At 41.4% G+C, this 15,028-nt stretch overlaps 1 protein-coding gene across 3 annotated transcripts in view; it reads left to right on the top strand.

The window, feature by feature from the left end:
- PLCB4 (phospholipase C beta 4) overlaps window positions 1-15,028 on the top strand; it is a 350,035-nt gene that overhangs the window by 258,681 nt on the left and 76,326 nt on the right. For 2 of the 3 annotated variants that reach the window (XM_058679484.1, XM_058679483.1), the window contains exons 8-11: window positions 1,240-1,293; window positions 5,988-6,069; window positions 6,802-6,902; window positions 7,545-7,602. In XM_058679484.1, the coding sequence (XP_058535467.1) occupies window positions 1,240-1,293; window positions 5,988-6,069; window positions 6,802-6,902; window positions 7,545-7,602 (295 nt within the window). Of the gene's footprint in view, window positions 1-1,239; window positions 1,294-5,987; window positions 6,070-6,801; window positions 6,903-7,544; window positions 7,603-15,028 lie in introns of those variants that run through there. The other variant, XM_058679485.1, reaches the window with a different exon arrangement.

The raw sequence follows: 15,028 nt of genomic DNA, 5'->3' as shown, positions 1-15,028 counted from the left end.
TGATATATTGAGACAAGGCACAAAAGCTGGTCCGATGTCAACATACTGGGTACTGCCCTAGATCAGTGCCAGAATAACACCACAGCTTGGCTTAGCTGTTTCTCTGCTCATCTACTTCTCCTGCTCCTCTTGTCCCCCAAACATCCCATAACTAGGTTGTCATTTATGTTTGTGAGAAACTGAGGACTGAAACTTGACAATACCAATGAATGCTTCATTACTTAAAAAAAAAATACTGAAGACAACCTGTGAGGAAAGACAGTTTATTTTGGCTAATGGTTTTGGAGGTTCAAACTCCAAGATTGTGTGGCTGCATTAGTGCAGGCATCTAGTGAGGCCAGGGGATGTTAAAGGCAGAGCCTCTGTCAGCGAAGGATCATGTAGCGAGCAAGAAGCAGGGAGAAAGAATGTGTGCAGTTGGGCCTCACTCAGGGTTTTTTTTAACTAGCTCTGTCACAAGGAACACCTTGTTATGTTATATCCCCAGAGCCCAAAAACTGCCCACTAAATACTATTGCATAGACCCTGTCATTGGATCTCATCTCCATCTCAGTATCAGCAACCCGTGACTTTGAGACAGAACCACCTGCATGAGATGCATGTCTTGTTCAAACTCTGATGCTCTCCGAATTGTCATGTTCTACAGATGGTTAGAATATTACCCATTGGATACTGGAAGTCATTATATAGGCACAATTCTGGTTCCAAAGTACCTATAGATATTTTGGATCCCTGTGTATTGTGAAAGCCTGGGAAAAGCAAAGGGTTACTCATTGATCAGCTTCGCTTACCGATAAACCTGGTGAAGATGCCTTAGCACTCCAGGAAAAAACCCATCAGAAATAAGTGCTGGCAATGTGCTTTGTTTAGCATAAATATCCCCTTTTCTAACTTAGAGGATCACCAAACAAAACTGAGTAAACTGTAGTTAAATGTGAATTTCAGGTGAATAAGAAATGTTTTCACATAAGTAGGTCTTATGCAATGTTTGGATCATGCTCACAGTTAAAAAACTATCTGTTTATTTGAAATTCAAATTTAACGAAGAGTTCTCTGTTTTTATTTGTAAAATTTGACAGCCATAAATTCATCTCATACTCTATAATTGTCTCCAATTTTCAGAGTAAATGCTCTCTGTTTGAATAAACATCCTTTTCAAATCCTTAAATGAGTTGAAGCTGTTCTTTCAAAAAAAAAAAAAAAAAAAGGCTAGAGCAGTGTTGTTCTGTTGTTTTCCAGCTGGATGAAATTGGCATTCATGACCAACACAAGCGGCAAAATCCCAGTTAGGAGGTAAGTCACTCCCCCTGCCTGAGTCCATGTTCATGGTGTCAGATGAAGGACAGAAGCCTCCGGATGTGTTTCTGCGTCAGTTTCCTCCCAGGCATGCCTGGATGCTTAATTTGAATCATTTTGTGCAATAACGTGTTCACCTTACAAAAAGTAACTTGATTTTGGCAAATTAAAGGACATCTGAAATTGTAGGATTATTCTATCAATAAGGATGCCTCTATGATGTTGGTTTCTTTTATCCTGTAAGCTTGGAACACCCAATAGGTGAGTTAAAGAAGTCTGTGTGTTGTAGCTGATGTGGAATTGTTTACGTGGTCTGGAGGGCATTGTTCCTCTGGGACGAAAGGTGGGTGAAGCTCTGTCCTGGCTCAGGGGTCCAAGGCCCAATGTCTGGGTAGCTAAGCAGCAAACAGCAAGTACTTCTCGTTGTTCTGGCTGGAAGTGTGAGACTCGTGGTTACCATAAGAGTTGGAAGCTCTTACGGTATAGCACTGAGAATTCCTTGCTCTCCATGATCCCTTTGCCTGATGTTTCTGTCCAGACTTGTTAAAGTTCTAAAGGCTGGATAGATCCCAGAGCATCTGCTGTCCAGATGAAACCAGAAGAGTGTTTGGAGGCTCCCTGGATATCAGTTTACCTTCCTGGGTTTCTCCAGTCTCAGGCTCATGTTGACATTTTCCCTGGACACCACTTTAGCGAAGAAGTAAACCAATACACCATGACAAGGAAAACCCAAAGCTATAGGTAGAATCTTGTCTTGCAACTGGCGCTTTGTTCACAGTTATCTGAGTATGTGGCTCCAGAGAAGATGCAGTTGCAGAGCACTTACTGGTCACGCACGAACACTTCTGAATCTGCTTTGCCTCACTGCCAATGACTTCATTTTGCCCCATAGCGTCCTCTGTGTCGCCTTGACAAAGAGTCTCCACCATGACTTGACATTATTGTGTGCATGCTTAATGGAATTGTCCCAGAGGTGGTCATCTTTCTAAATTTTCTGTTGCAGTGGCATGGAACTAAGCATTCGTTTGTTATGACTGAAATTTGTATAAGAAAATGCAAAGTGTATCAACCATGGAGAAGACCTCTCATAGTATTCTTTCTATTTAACCTTACATTGAGAGCTTACCAACTTCATACATTGGTTGATTCTCTTTTTATTATATAACTTGCTAGCAAGTCAGTTCTGCATCTACTTTGGAAGAAAAAAATTAGCACTTCTCACTGATGCTTTTGGCACAAACACTTGACGTTTGTCCTCATTTTATTCCAAACCTCTTACTCAGTTGACTAGTACTAGGTGAGTTATTCTAAGGTATCCCAGTATCACACAGCTGATGAACATACCCCCCCACACACACTCATGTACACGAAGAATGTATACATATATGAAGGACTTTCAGAATGTTCCTAGGAAAGTAAATATTATGTAAAAACTTTTCATGGATTTCTTTTGCACCAAGGTAAATGTCTGTAATTCTATTTTCAATAAACTCTTGAGGTATCTTCAGAAATATTAGCATGTATATATTCCATCTTTACCTAAAATCAGCGTTGAAGTAATAATTCCAAACTTTAAAGAGCACAGACAACAGTAAAGGATAGGAATTTAATTTTAATTGTCTTTACATGATTTCCTTGCCTGCTGCTTTTCTGTTCAAGAAAAGGTTCAGGGAATTGACAAAGCAGAAACAGGTTTGTAATGTTCAAAGCGCTTGTACCAAGCAGTTTCATTTGTATGTATTGCTACCACCCAAGCAATTGTTACACAAATTTTTCAGCTTCTCCTGGCATTATTGATCTTTATCTAGAATATTCTTATACAAAAGTAGGACTGCCTTATGTGTAGAAACAGTCCAGATGTTTTGGCAACTTCTTTAGCTCTCTTTGACATGGGCTTTTTGGTGCTTGCCAATATTAACAGGTGTCTTACATAAGACCTCTGTGATCTGAGCACTTTGTTGAGTTGATGGAGTGTTGCTACCAAGCCAAAAAAGTGGATAACTCTCCCTGTAGATGAGCTGCCAAGGGTTAGGTGGAAATTGTTCTGACTATTTTAATGGATATGAAGAGTAAACACTTTTAAAATGTCATTTCATTGTAATCTTGCTGGAGTTTTAGAAATGGAAACTATTAATATAGTGTGCATAATATTAAAAGACATCTAGCTTCCTAGTCATTACACAACCTGGGAAAGGCCCCTGCTCTCTAGCATTAAACCAAAATTTAATATCCAGGAAATTGCAGAATGATAAATGATAAAGTTTCACTCTTTGTGTACCTCTTGTCTTTTCTGTCTATGGACATAATCTTTGGCAATCTGCCTTTCTTTCCAGTTTGCAAACTCACACTGAGTTTATCTTCCTCCATAGACCAAAGCTTGGGAAACAACTCTTTTTCTCTTGTTGTGCCCCACCCATTATAACCAAATTGGGAACCAGTGGCCAGAGAGTTGGGGAGAAATAGCAGGCGGTGGTTATGTGCCATGGCTGGAGGACAGTCTCGAGGAAGACACTTGTTTTAAAGAATGCAGATCGATGCTGGTATGGTAAAGCCAGTTCCTGTGTAACCCATCACTCTCTGAGGGCCCACTGCCACAAAAGGCTCTAATTGTGCAAGCGCAGTAATGCTTTTCCTTTTCTTCAAGATCCCTCTGTTTTAGAAGACAAGTGTTAAATCATTGCATAGATTCAGTCTCTGCATGGGCAAGCAAAGAATAGGGCTCCCTTTGTTTCCAGGGCAGTTGTTATTGTAATCTGTTAAATTCCTTGGAATCTGTCATTTAAGCAGGACTCTGTTGGATTGAATGCAACTCAAGGGGTACTTGTTTTGATAGGATTTCTTTTGAGGAGAGTGTGCCCCGTTTATTCATCAGCAAAAAACTCACTGAGCACTTGGTAGTAATGAAGAACTAAGCTGAGCTCTGTGGGCAAAGTGCAAAATGTTTCTTGCTACCATGTCCTGTCAGGTTTCAATCTCTTGTAGAAAGAGGTAAGTAAATCTGTGGTGAGATTGCCCGGCCAAAACACCCTCATGAATAGGTGGGTCTCCTCTGTCCTACTTCTTACTTCCCAGCACCTGACCAAGCCTTGGTCAAAGAATTCCATTCCCAAACCTGCTTCCCTTGCCACAGCATCTAGTTGTTTCACCAGAAAGGTTCGGATTCCATACCTGCTACGTACATGATCATCAATCAGGTTTTATCTCATCATATGAGGCCTGTTCAAACCTAACAGAGACTGAGCTCAGCGGGGCTGCCCTTGAGTGTCTGTACCTAAATCAGAGACTAATCACAGATGCTGAGTCCTCCCAAGTGTGTTTACTTTGTATGTGAACTCAAGTTGTTTAGAAAATCTGTAGAGGAGAGAAGATGTGGATATCCTGTATCCTAGAAATCTGTTAACCAGTTTATTGACTACTACATTCGTGCCCTGCTACATCTGTAAGTTGAAGAAAATCCATAGCCTTCCTTGCATTAGAATACAACCATCTCAGGTGTATGCCTTTGATGTATTCTTGGGCCTTATGAGAAATAACAAAGCTTTGGTGAACACATAATGATTGGTTTACCTGAAGCTACTTCCTTCCATCTCTTTGGGAAGTCCGACTTTGTTCCTGAAATGGTGCTCTCTTTCGTTTGACAAGATTGACTGGCTGTCAGTGCTTATATTTGGAGGTTGCCTTCCATGTAATGGGAATGGCAGAATAACCAAGTTTGGACATGCAATGCCATTATAAACCATCCTCTGGTGTTCACAGGGATGGCATTCCAAAGCTAAGCCATCAGCTTAGCTCCATCTTCCCGTTAAAGCTGGACCTCTGTGTTAGGCTAATTGTGATGGCAACTTACTTGGGCATCTTGTTTGGAAGTGAACAAAGCTTGTTTTATGGCTTAGAGCCAAGTGGGGTTCCAGGCTACTGACTGCTCTCCTTGAAAGCTTTTGTTCTGAGTGTTATTAGCGCATCTATAGTGTAGGGGTTGGGGGGACTCTCCTTCCTCCTTTCATCAGCACTGGGATATATGCTCAGTAGAATGACATTCAGTAGAATGTCATTTGACTCTCCTATACACTCACTGTGGTCGTGAAGAGGCCAGTAAAGTGTACCCATATCTGGATAGTGCCAAGATTCGGTTGAAACATTGTGGCATTGCTGCTCTGCCTCCTTCCCAACCTGTCACTTTCATCATCAAATCCCTAATCCCTGAGGCAGCTGGCGCTTCGGAGTGACTCAAGGACACTCAGCTTGAAAACAAAAGCAAGCCAGGTCAGGCAGTGTGTTTCAGCTGTGTATGTGTGAAGGTAGGGACAAGGACAATCAGAGAATGGGATCATTTCTAAGGGACCTCCTACGGCTCCCCAAGGCTGGTAGTGTCAACATGAGATTTTTATCTAGAGCTGCCATCACATCTGCCATACTTCTTTTTCCTAAGAAAGCAGTTGGGGAGGACCTAAAAGTGTCATGGTTTTGTCCAATATTGTGTATACACACAACCCCCTCCCCATGCCCCTGTGTTGTTTATTATCTCAAGGTGGATGTTTGTGTTAGAATCAGGCCAGTTTTGGAGGCTGGGACCACATTGAGGATCCGGTTTGAGTAAAGTCCCATGATCTCTGTGTAAAATTACTTGGGTGTTTGCATTAGAGAAAGCAGAATGAACACTAACTTGACTTTTCCTTTCTTTTCTTCCTTAGTATTACTAGAACATTTGCATCAGGAAAAACGGAAAAGGTCATCTTTCAAGCTCTCAAGGAGTTAGGTCTTCCCAGTGGAAAGGTGCGCATTAGAGATGTGTTACTGAAACAGTAAATTATTTATGTTAAAGTGATCTCAGTTATGGGAAGCATTAAATCAGTAACATGGGCTATAACAAGTTCTCTTTCTTTTTTTATTCCTCCCTTTCTCCCTCCCTTCTTTGTATTTTCTGAACACTTAAACCTAAATATTCTAAAATAGAATAATCTACTTCAAATGAATTTTGCAACTTTTTAAAAGAAAAAATATGTTGTTTAGAGTTTCTGTAAAGATGTATGCATTTGAAAAGTAGCATGACACAGATAGAGGAGAGAGAAAATGAGAGAGAGGAGGGAGGGAAAGAAGGAGGGAAAGAGAGACCTATCCTCTGGTTCACGCGTCAGATGCGCTTAACAGATATGTTTGAGCCTGATTGGATCCTGGAGGCAGGAATTCCATTCACATCTCCCACGCTGGTGACAGGGACCCAAATATTTGGGCCATCACCTCTGCTTTCCCCGAAACACTGGTTGGAAGCTGGACCAGAGGAGGTATGGTTGAATTTCAAACCCAGTACCTGAATATGGGATGTGGCCTCCCAAGTGACCGCTTCACGTGCTGTGTCCCAGTGTCCTGACTGCTCGCAGCAAGAATTGGAGCTAGAGGCCCTGGGCTTCCAAGTGGCCATCACTTTGGTTCATGACCCTGTACAGCCTCGCCTTTCACAGAGCAAGGAAATTCTGGGACTGATGCTAGTCTGTTTATTCTTTGCAGAATGATGAGATTGAGCCTGCAGCATTTACTTATGAAAAGTTCTACGAATTGACTCAAAAGATTTGTCCTCGGACAGACATAGAAGATCTCTTTAAAAAAATGTAAGTTGCATTCATAAGCAGCTGTCATGTACACATTATCCTAGTCCAATTAGAGTTTTAGACATTTTTGATAGAATATTTTACTAAAAATTATTTGAAGTATGTAGGAATATTTAGGTAGGGTTATGTTTTCGCCCCTTAGTTTCTTGTTAGTAGAAAGGCTGAGTTTCAAAGAAACTTTGACATAAATGAATTGCAGCACCTGGAACTTCCCTCCCCAGTCTACCCCTGGCATTGGCTTTACTAACCACCTACAATCTTAACCTGCTCCTTTAGGTATTAACCCGTTACTTGAACTAACTAGATTCAATTTGGAATGTTATTATATTTTTGAAAAGTTCATTCATTCCAGTTATTTCAATTGGTTGACTTACATGTTGTTTTTGAAATAATGGCTTTGGATAATGCTAAAGAAGGATTGTAGACGTTTTCTGTGACCTACTGGGAATGGTTTCTTGCCTTTCTTTTATTGCTGTTGTTATGTTCCCCCAAAACCCCTTGCAGTCTGGCCACTGTAAGAATTCACCACCACTTCAGGGTTAGAAAATAAGTTTAGAAGAATCAACAAATGTCAACATGTAAATCGTGCCTACTATAGCATCATATACCAAAACTTACTTTTTCTAATAAATTTCTTTACAGCAATGGAGACAAAACTGATTATTTAACGGTAGACCAATTAGTGAGCTTTCTAAATGAAGTAAGCTTTTTCATACATTAACTCCATAAAGTCTGTGTGCAGTGGCTTGCTTCCCTGGCGTCCTCATTGCATGCCCACCTCCTGCACTCTGTCCGCCTTGTTTCTGACCTGCAGAGCCTTCCCTGATGGCTTTCCCAGGTGCAAAAAGCAGCTGCTGCCTGTGTGTTCATGTGCTTCCTACTTGTTGGCTTTGCACACTGCCTTTTGTGGGTTTCTTGCTGTGACTTGTAACTCTGGTTCTGTGTGTGTGTGTGTGTGTGTGAATTTTGTATTTATTTAATGAAGCATGTCTATGTTTTTGCAAGATGATGTTGAAGGTACTTTTTCTTCTGTTGATTTTGTTGAGTAGGGGATGGGTTGACTTTATCACACTGTAGTTGGATTCTCATTGCTAACTTTATCTCATACCTTTGCATGGACTAGAAAGCTTTTTTTTTCTCTTAATGATTTGCATGTATGAAACTTATATAGATTCAAATAAAACATTTTGACAACAAGAAAAATACTTGAGTTCCTGGTGAAAAATATAGTATTAGACCAATCAAATTGCAAGTTAAATTTTTACTTTTTTAAATTTTTACTTTTTAAAATTTTTATCATAAACTAGAGATAATTTTAGAATATGGTTCACTTAGCAGCCACACTCGTTGACCAAAATGTGCTTAAGCACAAGAGAGAACATGTTTTAGAACAAGTAAAAAGGATAACTTTCTTTTGCAATTAAAAGAATTTTTTTTTTGCCATACACACACACAATGCTTTTTCTTCACTGAAACCCTTGAGTTTCTTCATAATCCAAAAAGGAAAATCCACTGTTTTTTTTTCTAACACATAAACAATGAGAAGAATTTAAGTGAGGAATGGGCAGTGTGTTTTAGAAGATGAATCATTCAATCACAGGGAAAAGGATAGAAAGAACAGGCTCATGCCAGTACCAAGTATTGCTTTAAAAAAAATGGCAGGTAGAGTGTGATTGGCCACGCTGTAGAGACACATTCATCTTCACCAAACGTCTTCTCTTTTCTTTCCAAATGAGGATTGCAACCAGGGTGTTGTACTTGAGAAACTTTGCCAATTAAAGCCTATTTACACTGAAGCCAACAGAGAAGACACCCTCAGTATCTGCACAGATGCTGCCACTTTGAAATAATCCTCTCCGAACAATATGATATTTATTTTGCTTGAAAACATTTCAAGTTTTTCCACACCACTAGTTTTTAGTCTTGTGACTACGATGCTCCTGTCTTTACCCAGATATTATCCACACTCATAAGCCACAGTGGCTTGGAGATTAAAAGTTGAAAATATGCTTAAACAGTTTAAAAATAGCAAAAAATTAAAACGCCTAAGAATGAACAAGAGTGTTTGATAGTGGGAGGCCAAAGAAAACAGCCCTTGAAAGGAACTAAATCAAGACAGGGTTTGTGGAGGCATTGCCCACTCTCCGGACCTCAGAACTGTGTCTTTTTGTGATGTTGCACAGATGGGGGCTGGGGTCTGCCTGCGGCTCAAAGCATACGAGCAGAAGCCTTCCTGAGGAAGTGGCCATCTGAACCTGTGGCAAGTTTTCTGCTCTCCATCAAACTGTCTACCCTGTTTAGCAGGACTCCTCCCCATCTCATCCCGGTTAAGATAAACAATAAACCCAAGTGCATGAAGAATATGAGAGAAACTCAACAACGAAAGGCAGGAGGGAAGGAAGGGTTAGGGAAATGAAGCAAGGCAGGGTAACTTCGAAAGCCTTTTCTTTAATCAAAATGTCTGCTCTGAATCTCTTCCTCTTCTACCCTACTGAACTCAATTGGAATGATTTTTTTTAAATGTATCTCATCGAAGAAGCTGTGTCAGATCCACGAAGCACCCTGCCTGCTCCTTGCATCCCCCTCTTTTGAGTTCTGTCCCTGCCTCTTACCTCTCCAGTCTCAAAAGGACCCCTTTAAGGCCCTGTTAGCTCACAACCTCTAAGGCAACAAGACAGAGCTCATTCAAGAAAGGAACAGACATGGGACGTTAAGGTCTAGGACTCACAATGCCTGAGCCACAGGAGCTCAGCAAACCGGAATGGCATGGGGAGCCCTGGATCGTACAAAACAGACAAGGAAAAATAAACAAGTCCCCCAGACACTGAAAAGGATAAGGCTGGGGTCGGTATTTGCAGATGTTGGCAGATTTTCTGTCCTGATACCACAAATAATCAAGAAAAAAAATCTTGGATTAATAAAAGAGTTCAGTAAGATAACCAGAGAAACATCAGGCAGAGCAGAACTGTAGGTATTTATATACGTCCACAGTAATTGGTGAGATACTAAAATATTCCACTGATGGTAGCAGAAGACACAGACTCCCTACACCTTCCTGTATCACATCTCAAGTCTTTCTGTGAAATTTCTCTTGGGTGCGCTCTTGTGTGTCCCCTGGAGGCCGGATGGACAAGTGAGAGCCACCAGGCTGTATGCTGGCTTGGTTGCCTGATAGGGTGTCGCCTCCCACTTCCTGTCCTCGAGAATTGCTGATTTCTCTGTAGTAGCTCCAGACTTGCCTTCTCACCAATGTCTTAGTGCCATCTTGGTCATTGATCCCAGGAGTGGGATCCAGGAACCAACCACAGCATTGACACCTTCCGGAAGCTTGTTAGAAATACAGAACCTCAGGTTTTACCCTGACCATCTGAGTTACCTTACACCTTGTTTCTGCCTGCTAACGTTTCTGACATGCTGTCCTGGTGGAATGTTGGACTCTCCCTCGAAATACCCAGTTTAAGTGGAAAAGTAATGGAAGTAGCATATGCATTCTACTAATCTTATAAAAAAATTTAGTCATGAAAACCTGCTACCAGCGTTTGTGTTTTAGTCCCATGTAACATGCAGAGGAAAACTGCCTACATTATGAAACTATCAAACTAGAGACTTGCAGAACCAATGAAGGCAGTTACTGTGAGCTACACGGAGAAAGAGACTCCACCTACCCAGATGCCCAAGATTAATAAAGTCTCTGGGCTTGGGGCCGGCACGATGGCGCAACTGGCTAATGCTCTGCCACCAGGCACTGGCATCCTATATGGGGGCCAGTTCAAGTCCCAGCTGCTCCACTTCTGATCCAGCTCCCTGTTTGTGGCCTGGGAAAATAGTAGAGGATGACCCAAGTCCTTGGTATTCTGCACTTGTATGGGAGACCAGGAGGAGGCTTCTAGTTTCTGGCTTCAGATTGGTTCATATCCAACCACTGCGTCTGTTTGTGGAGTGAAACAACAGATGCAAAATCTTGTCTCTCCGTCTCTCAGTAAATCTGCCTTTCCAATGAAAGTGAATAAATAAATCTTTTTAAAAATTTAAAATGAAGTCTCTGGATTTCAGTAACTTTCGTCTCCTTTTCCTTATTCTGAATAAGAGGCTGAATTGATTTTACTTCTATCTTCTCTATTTTTAATGATTTTTATTATTATTAATTTTCAAAGTTATTTCTTTTTATTGGAAAGTCAGGTATACAGAGAGGAGAGACAGAGAGGAAGGTCTTCCATGCATTGATTCATTCCCCAAGCGGCCACAATAGCCGGAGCTGAGCTGATCCAAAGCCAGGAGCCAGGAGCTTCTTCCGGGTCTCCCACACAGGTGCAGGGTCCCAACACTTTGGACCATCCTCAACTGCTTTCCCAGGCCACAGGCAGGGAGCTGGATGGGAAGCAGGACTGACACAATACGAACCAGCACCCATATGGGATTCCGGCGCATGCAAGGCAAGGACTTTAGCTGCTAGGCTACCACGCCATGCCCGATGATTATTTTTATATCTTGAGACAGAGATGAATTCCACTTGTTGGTTCACTCCCCATAGACCAGCAACTTGCCAGAGCTGGACTAAGATTGAAACTGGGAACTAGTAATATTCTCCGACTCTCCCAAATGGGAGGCAGGAACCAGTTAATTCAACCATCACTATTTTCCCCCAGGGTGTACCTTGGAAAGAAGCTAGAACTAAAAATCAAACCCAGACACTCCAGTGGACACAAGGATCTCAACCACTGTGCTAATAAAATTTCTCTCCTCTGCCTAGTTTTTGTTTTATACTGATGATAATAACTGAAGGCTTGCAGAATCAAGAACTGTATGGAGGTCAGGAGAGAGCGATCATAAGGAAAAGAGCAGCAAAATGTCTTAAATGCCCATTACAATTAAGAATTAGCTTTATTTTGTTGTTGTTGTTGGTTAACACTAATGTCTTATAATGTACTCCATGTTCATATAGGCTAAACCTGATACTTTTGTTTTTTGAGGTAAAATTATGTAAGAGCGAGTCCAGGATTTCTTCTCTAATTACAATACTCATATTTTTTAAAATACAGGAAAATAGGGCATATCACAGTAGGCTAGCGGCTAAAGTCTTGCCTTAAAGGCATTGGGATCCCATATGGGCACTGGTTCTAATCCCAGCGACCCCGCCTTCCATCCAGCTCCCAGCTTGTGGCCTAGGAAAGCATTTGAGGATGGCCCAATGCCTTTGACCCTGCACCTATGTGGGGGACTCAGAGAAGGCTCCTAGCTCCTGGCTTTGGATTGGCTCAGCTCCACCCGTGGTGGCCACTTGGGGAGTAAATCAATGGATGGAAGATCTTCCTCTCTGTGTTTCTGACTTTGCATAAAAATAAATAGATCTTTAAAAAGCAAAGCTATAGGCAAAGAAACAAAGGTATAAATGAGTTTACACTTGCCAACCACACTTTTTCTTTTGCATATCATTTCTGAATATTATCTAAGTTAACACGTCTCCCAGGACTACTTACTTTGAAGTCAGTCGATGGGGTTTTCTCTGTGACAATAAGGACATCTTAATGGGGTTTGGTGCATTATCTCTCCTATATGGAGCATCACTCTGTCATCTGATTTTGGAAGCCATTTAGAATCTCATTTTGCAACACACTGAGTACCATGGGGATGAATGTCCTGGTTCCCCTTTCATCTGACCAGAAACTGATGGCCCCTCTATACTGCGAGGCAAATGCTGCCATGTGCTCCTGTCCATGTGGAACTCCGCAACCTGACTGACTACTCTGAGATTGCTTGGAAAGGAGCTTTCCCTTTGTTGTTTTTTTCCATGAGAACTATAGGCTAATGACTCTGAAGTACACCTTACCATTTGTTTCCTTGCCTTTGGATTTTCTAGATTGTTCCATGCTACCTTTTTCAAATGTGAGCATTTAATGGAAAGCAAAACTTCATGATCTGGTAGAAGAGATGCAGACAAATCCAATTTGTACTGACTGCACTGAATGCTCACTTACTGTGAAGGTCATTTTTAGAATAGCAGATTATGATACAGTCAGTGAAGGACTTGGCTTTCTTGGATACTGTTTTTTGCTCAGGGGCCCAATGCATACCTTATCTTTATTGTATTTTTTTTCCTTCTTGTATTTAAGGGAATTTCAAATAATTAGCCCTATTTTTCTAGCATTTAAGTACTTTTTTGGTGGGACTACTATGTAAATGTGTGACTGAATACTACAGTTTAAGAATAGTGCTTCTTAAAAACATATCGGAATCGGGCCCGGCGGCGTGGCCTAGCAGCGAAAGTCCTCGCCTTGAAAGCCCCGGGATCCCATATGGGCGCCGGTTCTAATCCCGGCAGCTCCACTTCCCATCCAGCTCCCTGCTTGTGGCCTGGGAAAGCAGTTGAGAACGGCCCAATGCATTGGGACACTGCACCCACGTGGGAGACCCTGAAGAGGTTCCAGGTTCCCGGCTTCGGATCGGTGCGCACCGGCCATTGCAACTCACTTGGGGAGTGAATCATCAGACGGAAGATCTTCCTCTCTGTCTCTCCTCCTCTCTGTATATCTGGCTGTAATAAAATGAATAAATCTTTTTTAAAAAAACATATCGGAATCATTAAGAAGGCATTTTAACAGTGAATACAAAGTTCTGTTCCAGCGAATTGGGTTGGGAGTGGGTTGGGAGTGGCCAAGAATCTGTGTTTCCAACAAGCTCCCAGGTGCTACCAATGCTGCTACATCCACAGACCATATTTCAAGTGGCATACAGTTGGAACACACGCAGGTGTGCAAGTTGACACATAAAATGCCTGGATCCCCTTCCCTTTCTCTAACCATATTCTGTCTCTCTTCTGTAGCCGAATCTCCTTTTCTTTTAATTTTTCATTCATATGGCTTTTTTCATCATCTCCATGAGTTCAGAATACTTACCAGCAAGGATATCCTTAAATCAAAAGACTTAATAAGGAAGAGGGAAAGGAACTGGACTGAGCTGAATTCACTAGCACAGACTGATGTGCATAAAGCTATGTTGCCATCAAGAAGGAACCTTTGTTCATCTGCATTCCATCTTCTTACACAGTATTACACATGAAGCCGAGAGAAGGCATGTGCCTGCAGAGAGACTCATCCTTGCTCATGTTTTTGGAACAGAGTATTCTCACCAGAGGTGGAGTTCAGTATCCCTTCCTGGAGTGGTTTTTCTTGCATGATGGTATCAACTTCCTGTATAAGGTGTAGCATGAAATCTCTTGCCTAGCATTCCACAACTTCTCTTTCTCTGTGTATCCCCTAACTTTGATTGTTTATGATCTCAAGGCCTGTGATTAATGCACCATTTCTGCTCTGGCAAATGCATGGGTATGAGCTGTTGTGAGCCGTGACTTCTTAGATGACAACGGAAGCAAGCTTCATTGGGATCAGTTGCTCAAAAGACATTGTTTCTTTAAAAGTTAAGTCATTGTGGGAGGTGGGAATGCCAGAAAAGTTGAAAGCTACCTATGTCCTGTTGGCCAGAGGTATTCATTCTATACAGAGCCCACTTATCAAATGACTATTTCAAAGCAAATGGGAAAGAAAAATCCATCTGAACTAAAAACAAAAAACAAACAAACAAACAAAAAACAAAAACAATTGCTCCTTAAATATCTCTCCAGCCACATTTGGCAAAGACCGTGCATATATTTGGGTAAAGAGTTACTGGTTAGATCTTATTTCTTGGTCAGGGTGTGCTCACATCTATTTATTTATCATTAGCCCAGGGAAATTTGTTTTATTTATTTCCATATTCGGGAAATGACCAGACACAAAGCAGTGCTCTAATCCACAGTGAATAATAAGGACATTTAGTGGATCCACTGCTTCGTTTCACACACACAGAGACATGCACAAGGCTATAGCTGAGTCATCCAGCAGATGGCTCTTTCACCACAGGTGTGAAATCAGGATAACAGGAAAAGTTTTGCACCTGGTGCTGGTACTGTACCAGAAGCATCTTAGGTGTCAATAGGATGATGTCCTTTGCCTCCTTTTGCCTTTGCCATTCACAGAGTCTCTGCCCAAGGAGTTTTCTTAGGGAAAGCCACGTTCAGTTTGAAAAGGAAAAAATATTTCTGAACTACTGATATTTTGCATTTCAATTTTTATATTGATAACTTGTTAATA

This window comes from Ochotona princeps, chromosome 22, assembly GCF_030435755.1.
Source record: "Ochotona princeps isolate mOchPri1 chromosome 22, mOchPri1.hap1, whole genome shotgun sequence".
Taxonomy (NCBI): Eukaryota; Metazoa; Chordata; class Mammalia; order Lagomorpha; family Ochotonidae; genus Ochotona; species Ochotona princeps.
The sequence above is the reverse complement of the archived record's forward strand: the minus strand, read 5'-3'. Positions and strand labels throughout refer to the sequence as shown.